The 12,622-nt window shown below is 39.5% G+C and overlaps 1 protein-coding gene across 1 annotated transcript in view; it reads right to left on the reverse strand.

Moving 5' to 3' along the window:
* The window catches only part of FREM3 (FRAS1 related extracellular matrix 3), a 116,462-nt gene that overhangs the window by 31,920 nt on the left and 71,920 nt on the right, over nucleotides 1-12,622 (reverse strand). The window contains exons 7-10 of the mRNA XM_073549760.1: nucleotides 8,565-8,714; nucleotides 4,893-5,102; nucleotides 4,063-4,260; nucleotides 3,033-3,197 (exon numbers count right to left, since the gene is read on the reverse strand). Of these exons, the coding sequence (XP_073405861.1) occupies nucleotides 3,033-3,197; nucleotides 4,063-4,260; nucleotides 4,893-5,102; nucleotides 8,565-8,714 (723 nt within the window). The remainder of the gene's footprint in view (nucleotides 1-3,032; nucleotides 3,198-4,062; nucleotides 4,261-4,892; nucleotides 5,103-8,564; nucleotides 8,715-12,622) is intronic.

Raw genomic sequence — 12,622 nt, forward strand, 5'->3', positions numbered from 1 at the left:
TGTGGATTTTCAGCGTGGAATTTACTCTGTAAATTCTGAAAGTATGAACATGGCCTAAATATCCCCTTTGCTATCTTGTAATATACAGCTGCTTTGCTAAAATATAAGAGCAATAAAAACGCAACAAAAGCAGCATCTGTGAAAGAATCCTTAGGGCACTGTATGTGCATACAACTTATTTTCGCGAGGACTCTACCTGGAAAAGAGCTTAAAGGGTATTCTGAAGTTGTCTCTTTAGTAGCTCAGAACAATACAGCCTCCCTAGTTTCCTTACGTCTTGGTTTCTTGCCGGGGGGCTCTTCTCCTTGAGTGACAGCTCTGGTGAATAGTAGAACTATAAAGCTCAGCACAAGTTCTGCTATAACACATTTGCTATTAATGGTTAGTTCTGGAGTCTAAACTGCTATGACTATATATAAACACATTTCAACGCCTTCCCGACAGGGCGATTTTCCGTTTTTGCACTTTTATTTCTCCTCCCCTTATTCCAAGAGCCGCAACTTTTTAAATTTTTCCATCAACATAGCAGTATGACAAGCCCCCCGATGAAGCCCAGCGCGAAACGTGCGTTGGGGCTTGGGACCTGACATACAGCAGATGTACGCCCCACATGGGTAAGCATGGTTCATCTGGGTACCTTTTCCCTATATAATTCTTTAGCACAATAGCACTTTACTTTTGGTCTATGTATGGCTATGTATGGCTCTTTATGGGTTATGTGAGGGATTTTATCCTATCAACCCTAGTGACAGTTGGCTAAATATTATGGCGCAACTTTTTGCGTCTGCTATATCAGTGTAGGGTTTGGCTCAACTTTGATTACAGACCATTGCATTTAATATTATGTATGCTGTTGTCTCTCCCCTTTTGTGTCATTTCTGATACCTGACTATACTGTTGTATCTTTATATATGGACAAAACTTTTTATCTATTTGTATCAATAAAGATTATACTTTTTTTATTACAATCTTTATTTTTGAAATTTATTACCTTGGGCGTTATACTCCGGTTTTCTATAAAGGTATATATAGCAGTATGAGGCCCTGTTTTTTGTGGGAATGGTTGTACTTATGAATGACATCATTAATTTTGTCATGTACTCTACTGGAAAGTGGGAAAAAAATTCTAAGAATCAAAACAGCGAAAAAGCATAATTCCACAATTGCTTTTTAGTCTTTTTATTTACAGCATTCATTTTACGGTAAAAATGACATGGAAATATTCTCCAGGTCAGTGTGATTACGGAGATTCCCAACATGCCAAGTTTTTGTTTTATATAAGTGGTGAGAAAAATTTTAGAAATTTGTAAAAAAACCATTTTGATTGTGTCACCATTTTCTGAAAGTCATAACAGTTTCAATTTTCAGTATCGGACTGAAGGACTTCTTTTACCTAGGGGTAGGTATGATGTTTTGATCACCTCTTATTACATTTTTTTGTGTTGTTACAGCGGCCAGAATGGGAGAAAAGGGGTTGATTTGAACTTTTATATTTTGTTATTTTTTTCATATTTTTTAAAACTTTTTTCACTTTTGACTGAATTTGTTAATCTCCTTTGAACCTGCGATCATCGATCATCTGCTTGCTTGTGCTATACACATCAATGCCAGAGTACTGCTGAGTATAGCGGAAATCATGGACTCGTATGAAAGCCAGTCGCAGGCTGGTTTTCACGGGAGGCAGGAGGATTGTAAGGACCGGCACAAAAGGTTTTTAGCAGACCAGTCTGTCATGGCAATCCATTGGTGATAATGTCAAGGCTATGCCAATGGGTGCTTTGAATGGTGCCCCCCCTGGAGGCGCAGTAAATAGCACAGATCTATCCTGAAATGTAACTACTGGGCACTCTGGCACCAGTGACTGGAGGCTGAGCTCCATGTAAGCGGATGTACACTATAAAAGTTGTCATTGTAAATAACAGGTAAAAAAGCAAGTCATTTGCAAACTTGCTAATTTTCATGCTGCCCAACTAATTAAAGCAATTTAATTGAGAATACCTCTTTAATAAACATTAAAAATAATGAAAAAATTGATTTGCTGTCCACATGTTCTGTCTTTTGTACGTTTGTTCAACCACTTCAGGTTTCAAAAGCTGTGAAGCGGTCCAAAGAGGAGACCTGACCATTATTCAGGCAGTTTTTACTTGGAAACCACCACTATTTTATATATGAAAAAAATTACTCCACATAAATGACAGAGCAGATGACTTAGAAGACGCTTGAGGAAAAACACTGCCCGGGTATTTCTGAAGCGTCATCTCATTCAAAAATTATGTGTATACGCTGGCATCATACCGTTAAGATGGTCATACACATCAGAAAACTGTTGGACAAAAGCTAATTTTTCCTACAGCTGGGCCATCATACCCCCCATATACATGCATACTCTTGTCAGCTGGGTGTACATGCGTTTACAATGTATTTGTGGCAGAAGTCTATTTCCAGGAAGAACTAAAGTACTGGGCATTGAAATTTAACATGACTGATCCTTCTTTCCTCTGACATGATTTAGTAAAGGGTCTTTTACACATAGTGAGATCGCTAGCGATATCGCTAAAGCGTCACCGATTTTGTGAAGCAACAGCGATATCGCTAGCGATCTCGCTTTGTGTGACACGTACCTGCGACCGCCCCCCCCGCTGAATATCGCTGATCGCGCTCGTATGTCCTGGGCCATTCTTTCCTCGCTGGCGTCCCGCTGGCGCCGACTAGCGACACATGGACGCAAGCGGAAGTCGTCATCATCGCTGCGGTGTGACAGGTAAGAGCGACCACCGACGGATCGCTTATCGTTGCTACGTTGCTGGTGAAGCTTCCTGTTTGGCAGCTCACTAGCGACCATTTAGCGATGCACCAGCGATCCTGACCAGGTCGTATCGTTGTCGGGATCGCTGGTGCATCGCTAAATGTAACGGGACCCTAAGGGAATGACATGATTTCTATATGTACATATATAATTGATCATTGTAAGCTGTGATAAGACAACCACAAGCAAACATTATCCATCAGCGCATAAGAAAAGAGTAACTCACTGTCTTCTACATCCTTTATCTTCATCAGTGTTTCTTTTTGACCTCCAACTGCAGCTCCAAATTTTGAGTCACTTTTTGGCGTCCCAAGAACTAGTCTGAATTCTTCTTCCTCTTCATAGATTGTATCATCCATTAGAGTTACAATACATGGCTTCTCAATCTCACCTGAGGAAGTATGCCAATAAAACTCCATGTTACTAAAGGGGAAGCTATCATTACAAAAAGACTTATTGCTTAAATCAGCTTTTTGTGTTGTATGTATATAAAAAAAATGCCAATGGTTTTATTTATCATATTATGATGTTTGTTAAAAAAATAGTAGTCTTGAAATTTTCCCACTGGTCACTGAGACTTTTTTTGGACTCTTACTTCCTGTCCTTTCAGGAAACGTTTATAGCAAGTCTCATGTTATCATAAGCAGGATTTTATTTACAGGTAACACCTCTTTACACAGTTGAAAGCACAGGATCCAGAAATCGCAATAGGTGATATAACAGATAATCCTGCTCCTCCCTCCCTTCACAGTGACCTATGCAAAGGCACATTACACACTATTAAAAATGATAAAGGCTGAATCCCACCATTGTGGCTAGGTGCATGTGTTATTTCCTGAAACAATAGGAAGCTGGAGTGGACAGTGTGAAAATTGTCAGAGTTCTATTTTCTATTTTTAATGCAGATTGTGATAAAAAACACGTTTACTATAAAACCTCATTTAAACAATTGGTCATTTTCTGATAGTTTCCCGTTAAAGAATAAAATGACTTTAACATACGGCTAGAACTACACGGCTATATTTGTCATGGGACTATGAAATTGCTGTGTCGCATTGCATCTGATGATTTCCTATGTTGTCACATTGAGCTAGCTTGCGACTTGCTTTTTGGTTGCGCGAAATGTCTTAGACATGGCTGTTATGCGACTCATATCCCCGCGTAGTTCTAGCCATATAGTGTAAAGTGCTAAATGCACAAATGAATTGACATCTTATATATAAAAAGTACTCTGATAGAAACGCTGTGCAAAGTACCTGGTAAAAATACTACCAAAGAGTCCTCAGTATTTGGCCTTTCCTCATAGTCCAGTGTAACCTGTGCAGAGCCCTGTCGGGTGTAGCAACGAACTGAAGATTTTTTGCTGACGTCACCACTTCGGTATATGATAGCTGATACTTGTTTATCCTTCTCGTTCACAAAATAGACTGGCTCCTTGAACTGCACCTTAGGCACTGCAAGTATTACATTGTTAGGAATTTGATATCATGGCAGGGAAAGTGCTAAAGAGTACATACAGGAAAAAGCATTTAAAAGTAAGATATCAATTTTGGAAATTCAGATATGATATACAATGCAGTAATTATACCAATTTTGCACCATTAGAGCACCACTCCAGCGTTTTTTTCTCTATTTTACTGCTGGAGGGGTGTCACCAATAAAAGTTCCCTGTCTCTAGTAATATATTTATCAGCTGCCGTCTTCTACTGTTCTCAGTGCTGGTCTGGTCATCTTCTGCAGTTTGTGACCTCACTCTTGTGAATGCTTGGCGAGATAGAGGTCTCTTTTCAATGTAAGTCTTTGAAAGCAAGAACGAGGCCCTCATAGACTCACATTGAGAGCTTATGACTATTACCTCTGACTTCTGGTCAGTTATAAGATGATGTATCGGTGACAAAGGGGCACTGGGAAGAGCAGAAGACGGCAGCTGGTAAGTATTTTACTAGGGGCAGAGAACTTATCGATACAACTCCAGTGGTGAAATAAAAAAAGAAAATGATGGAGCAGTGTTTTAATATGTATCATATGGGATCCTCATTTTTTTCTGCATTATACAGAGCAGGCTATTTCATGTTAATCAACTTACAGTCTGAGATGGTGTCGTTAATTGTGACAGTGGTTTTGCTTGGCTCTCCAAGTGCAGCATTTACAGGCATACGAAGAACTAGTTCAAACTTTTCAAGACCTTCTAAAACAGGTTGGCCCAAGTCATCAAGGATGGTCACTCGAAAACTTTGCACAGTTACACCAGGGGCAAAGTCAAGATTTCTACTAATGCCAACATAATCTGTTCCAGCTGTATGGTAAAAGAATCAAGACTTATTAAAAAATCTAATACATCTCATCACTCCGTCTTATTATATTCACAACATTTTAAATAGTGTCATATGTAGAACTGATTCTGGAAATATGGATAGAAAACAAATTTTCAGGCGTTACTTTGCAGATCATCACCCTACAGAAAACTGGGAAACCTAAAATAATAATAATAATAATAAATTATAGATGAACAAGTTGCTGGATATGCAATTTCCTTGTATACAAAAATGTTCTCAGACCTATCCTTTTTTTCAATTTTTTTGATAAATCAGTGAGAAGATTTATTTAATTTCATTGTCATAATTGTCTAAAGCAAATGTATCAGTTTTATATAATTTATTACACATTTTTTATTATCGGCTCCAAAATGTAAAAACGATGAGAAAAAGGATTGTGGTTAATCTTTTGGTGTAAACTATGACATTTATGATTGCACATCTAAACAAAAGTCCCAGAAAAAGTTGCATGGGCCATAGTTGTCTTGTTAAAATTGGTGAAAAAATACAATTTATGTTGCAACCATTTTTACCATAAATAAAAAGCTAATTTTCACAAAATTTTACATTAACGTGTTACATTTGACACATTGGTTTCCTACAATTTTCTAACACTGAGAAGTGAACCAATACGTCTTTTTTGGGACCAGAGATATAAGAGGATAGCATCTCCCGATTGGTGAAAATGCAATAGCTGTCAGCTGTCCACTATAGCTGACACCTTGCTGTATCAGTCACATACAGTGTGGGCATTGACCATGGCAGTTCAACCCCTTACTGTTGTCAATAATGACTACAGAATCTAGATGGTTAACAGAGTGTGGGGGCTTCCTCTTTAACTCCATCTGCACCCTGAGATCATGATTTTGTGGTCCTGATGTTGGCCATGGCTATTCATGGCCAAAGAATGGCCATAGAGTCTGGAGGCTGTAGTAACCTGTTCAGAAGTTAGCAACATTTAGGTGGTAAAACTAAACTTTTTCATTCCTGTTGGTGGACAACCATTTTCAGGTCTCTCCAGAGATGCTCAATTGGGTTTAGGTCAGGACTCTGGCTGGGCCAGTAAAGTATGGTCACAGAGTTGTACTGAAGCCACTCCTTTGTTATTTTAGCTGTGTACTTATGGTCATTGTCTTGCTGAAAGGTAAACCTTTGGCCAAGTCTGAGGTCCAGAGCACTCTGGAAGAGGTTTTCATCCAGGATATCTCTGTACTTGGCTGCATTCATGTTTTATTCAATGGCAACCAGTCGTCCTGTCTCAGCAGCTGAAAAACACCTCCATAGTATGATGCTGCCACCACCATGTTTCACTGTTGGGATTGTATTGGGCAGATGATGAGCAGTGCCTGGTTTTCGCCACACATACAACTTAGAATTATCACCAAAAGGTTTATCTTCATCTCATTAGACCAGAGGATCTTATTTCTCATAGTCTGGGAGTCCTTCATGTTTTTTAGCAAACTCTATGCGGGCTTTCATATGTCTGGCACTGAGGAGAGGCTTCCGTCGGGCCACTCTGCCATAAAGGCCCGACTGGTGGAGGGCTGCAGTGATAGTTGACTTTGTGAAACTTTCTCCCATCTCCCTACTGCATCTCTGGAGCTCAGCCACAGTGATCTTGGGGTTCTTCCTTACCTCTCTCACCAAGGCTCATCTCCCACGATTGCTCAGTTTGGCTAGACAGCCAGGTCTAGGAAGACTTCTGGTGGTCCCAAACTTTTTCCATTTAAGGATTATGGAGGCCACTGTGCTCTTAGGAACCTTGAGTACTGCAGAAATTATTTTGTAACCTTGGCCAGATCTGTGCCTTGCCACAATTCTGTCTCTGAGCTCTTTGGCTTTTTCCTTTGACCTCATTATTCTCATTTGGTCTGACATGCACTGTGAGCTTTGATGACTTATATAGACAGGTGTGTGCCTTTACAAATCAAGTCCTATCAGTTTAATTAAACACAGCTGGACTCCAATGAAGGAGTAGAACCATCTCAAGGAGGATCAGAAGGAGATGGACAGCATGTGACTTAAATATGAGTGTCTGAGCAAAGGGTCTGAATTAGTGATGAGCAAGTAGCATTGTTGCTCGGGTTTTCCCAAGCATGCCCTGGTGTCCTGCGAGTATTTTGGCATGTTCAGAGATTTAGTTCCTGTCGTCGCAGCTGCATGATTTGCGGCTGCTAGGCTGAATACATGTGGGGATTCCCTAACAAACAGGCATTCCTCACATGTATTCAGTCTGTCCAGCAGTCACAAATCATGCAGCTGTGTTGACAAACACTAAATCTCTGAGCACGCCAAAATACTCGGAGATCACAAGAGCATGCTCGAGGAAATCCGAGCAACGAGTATACTCGCTCATCACTAGTCTGAATACTTATGACCATGTGATATTTCGGTTTTCCTTTTTTTTTATTAATTTGGACAAATTTCTACATTTCTGTTTTTTCCATCAAGATGGGGTGCAGAGTGTACATTAATGAGAAAAAAAATGAACTATTTGAATTTACCAAATACCTGCAATGAAACAAACAGTGAAAAATATAAAGGGGTCTGAATACTTTCTGTACCCACTTTATGTCTATCTGGATTAGGGTGCACTCACAACTGCGTATAAAAAGTAGGTGAGATTCTCAGCGAGAAAAGTTGTAGTGTCATGCGGTTTTTTTCAACTAGTCTCACCTAGCATCCATATGACATGCAAGTGCTATGTGAGTGTACGTTTTTTCCCTCACCTAACATCCATATGACATGCATATGCAATCCGTATGCAGTGCGCTTCTTAACATCAGCTTTTGCATATAGTAATCCTCCATGTCATTTCTTACGTAATTAAATAATTTTATATACAGAAATAGATAGATAGATAGATAGATAGATAAATAGATGTCATTGAGATATATAATCAGTACAATACATGTGTAGCATACTGTACGTGTATTTATCGAATAAATAAAATAATGAATAAAAGAAAAAAAATGACGTAGGGTCCCCTATATTTTTATTAACCAGTTGAGGGAAAGTGTACAGCTGGGGGCTGACGTTAATAGTTTGGGAAGGCGGTAATAAACATGGAGCTACCCAGACTATCATCTCAATGCTGTATACTTAGACTTTACTGGTTATTAACAAAGGGTGACCCAAAAAATGATGTGAGGTCCCCCTATTAATATTAACAAGCAAAGGCTAGGCAGACAGCCGTGGGCTGATAATAGCCTAGGAAGGGGCTATGGATATTGGCCCCCTCTGAGACTAATAACATCAGCCCTCATTAATCAGTCTCTTACATAACATTTGGGGAATACTACGGTAAGTTTAAGAAGTGATGTCGTAAATGTATCATTAAAATACAACATTTTAAAATATAGTGGCAGAGTAGAAGTTAGAATACTAAAGATTTTGCTCAATTTATGATTTTGATAAATGTGGGCCTATATTTTCATTCTTACCATCTGCAGACAGTGGCTCTGTTTTCCTGGAGCGAACAGTAATTGTTGCAGCTTTGGAGAGATCAGTTCCTGTTCTCCACACCCGAATATCCACATACCCAGCACTTTCATCAACAAGATAATCAGTGTCAGCAAAGTAGAAAGCTGGCTCTAAAGACAAAATATAGAATGATTATTATTTATTTTAAGAGAACTGTTGATTCCATGGTGCTGTTTATGAGAAGTGGTTACATACAAGATCCAAATATAAATTATGGTGAACAATCTAACAATGACAGACTGGTACAGAGGAGAGACGGCCTGCCCATGAGGGCTTACATTCTACAGAATGTATTGTTACTTTGATATCATCCCTTATAAGTATATATATTGCAATTAAAAGTGCTAATACATAATTCACTGATAGCATTATAATATGCTAATCTCAATGCAATAGTGTAGTAGCTAAAAAAGATAAGTTCATGTCTGAGACATATCGTAATAAGGTCTAAATAGTATAAGGGATGAATTAGAAAATAGGAAATTAAATTGATATAAGGTTTCCATGAGAAGACTTCACCAGACAGAAATAAGGGAACAGGTTGCCATCAATTGTAGAAGTGTACTCCCAGAATTAAGGGGAACCCGACAGCTGGTACATGCTTCCCGATCTAAAGGCAGCACGGTGGCTCAGTGTTCGAATCCCACCAAGGACAACATCTGCAAGGAGTTTGTATGTTCTCCCCGTGTTTGTGTGGGTTTCCTCCGGGTACTCCGGTTTCCTCCCACACAAAGACATACTGATAGGGAATTTAGATTGTGAGCCTCATCGGGGACAGTGATGAAAATGTGTGCAAACTGTTAAGCGCTGCGGAATATGTTAGCGCTGTATAAAAAAAAAAAAATAAAAAAAAAAAATAAAGGCATAATGTATCAGTCCCTGGCTGCATTATTTTATCCATGTATGTATAACTCTGAAACCCTGCAGCAACACTGGATGAAGCCACACGGGTGACTGGCTGGACAGACAAGTCTCCGGTAGCTTCTACCCACTTGCTGCCTCCGGAGTGACAGGTATCTCCCTGTGTGCGTATGTGTGTAGACTCCACCTACTATTAAACTATGTTTTTCTTTAAAACCCTTCGGCGTTTTATTGTTAAATATATTTGGCTGAAATCATGCTGCCAGCATCTGATACATGCTGCCCTTGAATTGGCTACGATGTATAAGCTGCTAGATTCCCTTTAAGGCCTATAGCTTCATCTGCTCAGTATTAAAAAGCATCTATACTTTCAAATAATATTTCAGAATAAGTTATTCTCTGTGTATATGAGGAATAACATTATAACCGGCCATGATATGACTTGTGTCCTTCATTTGCACAATTTCCTCCCTCTACAGGCTTTATCCCTTAATTTACAATTGACTCTGAGCTGGTGGGAATAGACTGGCTGCCATAATATCTTCCATTCACAGCACAGCACACAGAGAAGGATTCCTGCTCTTTATGCCTTAGTTATCACATAGACAAATACACCAGCATGGTGGAATCAAGCTCTGGGGTGAGGCAAAAGACTTGTTAGAAAGCTCAGCATGATCTTTCTGTTTCTCCCTCTGCCTGTTTTCTACTCTGCTCCTCACTAGAGTTGAGCGACTTTAGTCGGATCGTATTTCATGAAACAAAATTTGTTTCAGATGAAACTGGTCCGACTAGGGCTAAAAAAGTCGGAGTTTCGTCCGAAACCCGACCCCAATGCAAATCAATGGGGAAAAAAAGTCGGCATTGAGTGGATGAATGGGTCTGATCACTGGCATTGGTACTGATCTCTAGAACAAGGTTCCTGAATTCCTATGTATGCATAGAAAAGTGGTGTCAATCTGCCACCACTAATCTATTTACTCCTAAAGGATTCACCAGGATAGTTAGTCAAATATTCCAGCACACTCCAACAATCGAACAGCTAAACTATTAATTCAGCTCATGCAAAGAGAAAAGGAAATTGAATTCTACCTTTTTTCCCCTATATTCATGCTGCCAACACATTTAACTAATAGCATAATGCTTTCGTAGTGCTGGTCTTTCTTTCAGCACTATATCTTGTACTTATCTAAATACCTTCATAGGATAAGAGGATTTTGCTCCACGTGCAAGGTTTAGTTTGTACAGATAATTAGGCTGATGCTTCTTAGACAATTTTCACTTTGTACTTTCTAGGTACCGTAAGTTACCACCTATGAGGGCTGACATAGCTCACTATCTTCAGAGATGGACCCTTACGGTTTTATCCTCATAGATGTACAATACAAAATAAAATTGTGGTACCGTGTTAGCCAGAAAAATAGATGTAAATACTTATGTCCCCCCCAAAAATTGAGAAAAGTATTCAAGGTGTGATACCTTTATTGGCTAACCAGAGAAATTATATTTGCAAGCAAGCTTTCAGGGCTCAAAAGGCCCCTTCATCAGGCTTGATTACAAGTGAATTACTGAGAAAAGATGGCAACATTTAAATAGGAATTACAACAGGACATGAGATGATGCTAGCTATCTAGGCACAGGCTCCTGTCCTACTAACTTTCTAGGACAGGTTCCTATCAATGTAGCAATGCAGTGGCCATTTTAATACTAGACTCATTACCTTCCTAGACCAAGTGATTGTGATTTGCTAATTAAAATTATTTAGGAATTTATATATGATGACATTTTAATTAATTATTCTTTATATTTCAGGAGCGCTCATTTAAGTGAAAGGAAAATAACATTTCCCAACCAGGGCTTAATGGTATACTTCAATTATTTGGAATACTCAGAGCGATTTGGTACTGATTTACTTTTCTTTAGCCTGGCTCGCTGGTAACCTCCGCACCCCAGCTAGTCAGCCTAGCAACAGAAATGTAACATTTTTTCTTAAAATTGGGAAAGTTTTATCAAAACTTGTGTGAAAAAAGAACAATAGTTAGCCAAGGATATTCCAAATTTTTTCTTTATCAAAGGGACAACAGAAAAATGATTGCTGGAATCTTACTTTTGTAGCTTTTCTCCAATATGATACATAGATTACATATCAGTCATTCTTGATGATTTTTTGTTAAACACATTCTATGATTCCCAATACTATATCTGGTCGTTAGGCTGATACCCCTCTTCCTCCCATTAATCCGTCTGCCTCAGTGATATCAGTCATCTACCCATGTTCTCATTTTACCTTGTTGTTTCTGAAAAAGGGCCATTTACACTAATCCTCAAAGGAGCCCCTGAAAGCAGACTAAGAAAGCTTACCTTTGTTGTGTGTCTACAAGGGAAGTAAACCTTTTCTTTTTTTCCCCTGCCCTTCAAGTCTTTGTACATTGATTGTGTGCATAGGATACAGCATGAGCAGGAAATTTATGATTAGTGCAACAATTCATGAGATCATGTTCCCATGCCCAGGTGCTTCTTGAGCTGTCTTAAAGGATACGAAAAACACTGGGTCCTGGATAGCCAAAATGTAAAATAGATGAACAATGGCACTAGTCTACTTCCTTCACCATGTAATTGGCAGTTTGAAAAGAACTATTCACCCATGGCATCTATATGAACTAAATGCAATATGGGTGGGATTTGGTGGATTTTATTTTACTTTGACCTAATCCCCTTGAAATCATGTTTAAATTGAGGATGAATCGGAATGAAATAAGAGAACTTAAAGGGGTCGTTTCGCCAAAACGGATAAGTCTGCAGTCACTCTGTGCGCTGCAGGGATTTGCTGGTTTCAGACCTGCTACCGGAGGGAAGGTGTGACTTATACATACTCCCGGCCAGTGGAGCGGGCCTCGCTCTCCATACACTTTTATATAGTGAGGCGGCGCCCTCTAGTCGGACATGCCCATTGTCCAGTTACATCATTGGTCGGGGCGTGGCCTCTGCTCCATACAAGTGTATGGAGCGAGACTGCGCCCACTGGCCCGGGGTATGTATAACTCAGTCCTTGTCTGAAACTGGCAAATTCCCCCAGCGCACAATGGGTGACTTGGGGTGGATTCATACATCTGCAGTCACACAGACTTATCGATATTGACCGGACAACCCCTTTAACCTT

Source organism: Dendrobates tinctorius, unplaced genomic scaffold, assembly GCF_039654945.1.
Source record: "Dendrobates tinctorius isolate UK_male_01 unplaced genomic scaffold, ASM3965494v1 ptg000161l, whole genome shotgun sequence".
In the NCBI taxonomy this organism is placed as follows: domain Eukaryota; kingdom Metazoa; phylum Chordata; class Amphibia; order Anura; family Dendrobatidae; genus Dendrobates; species Dendrobates tinctorius.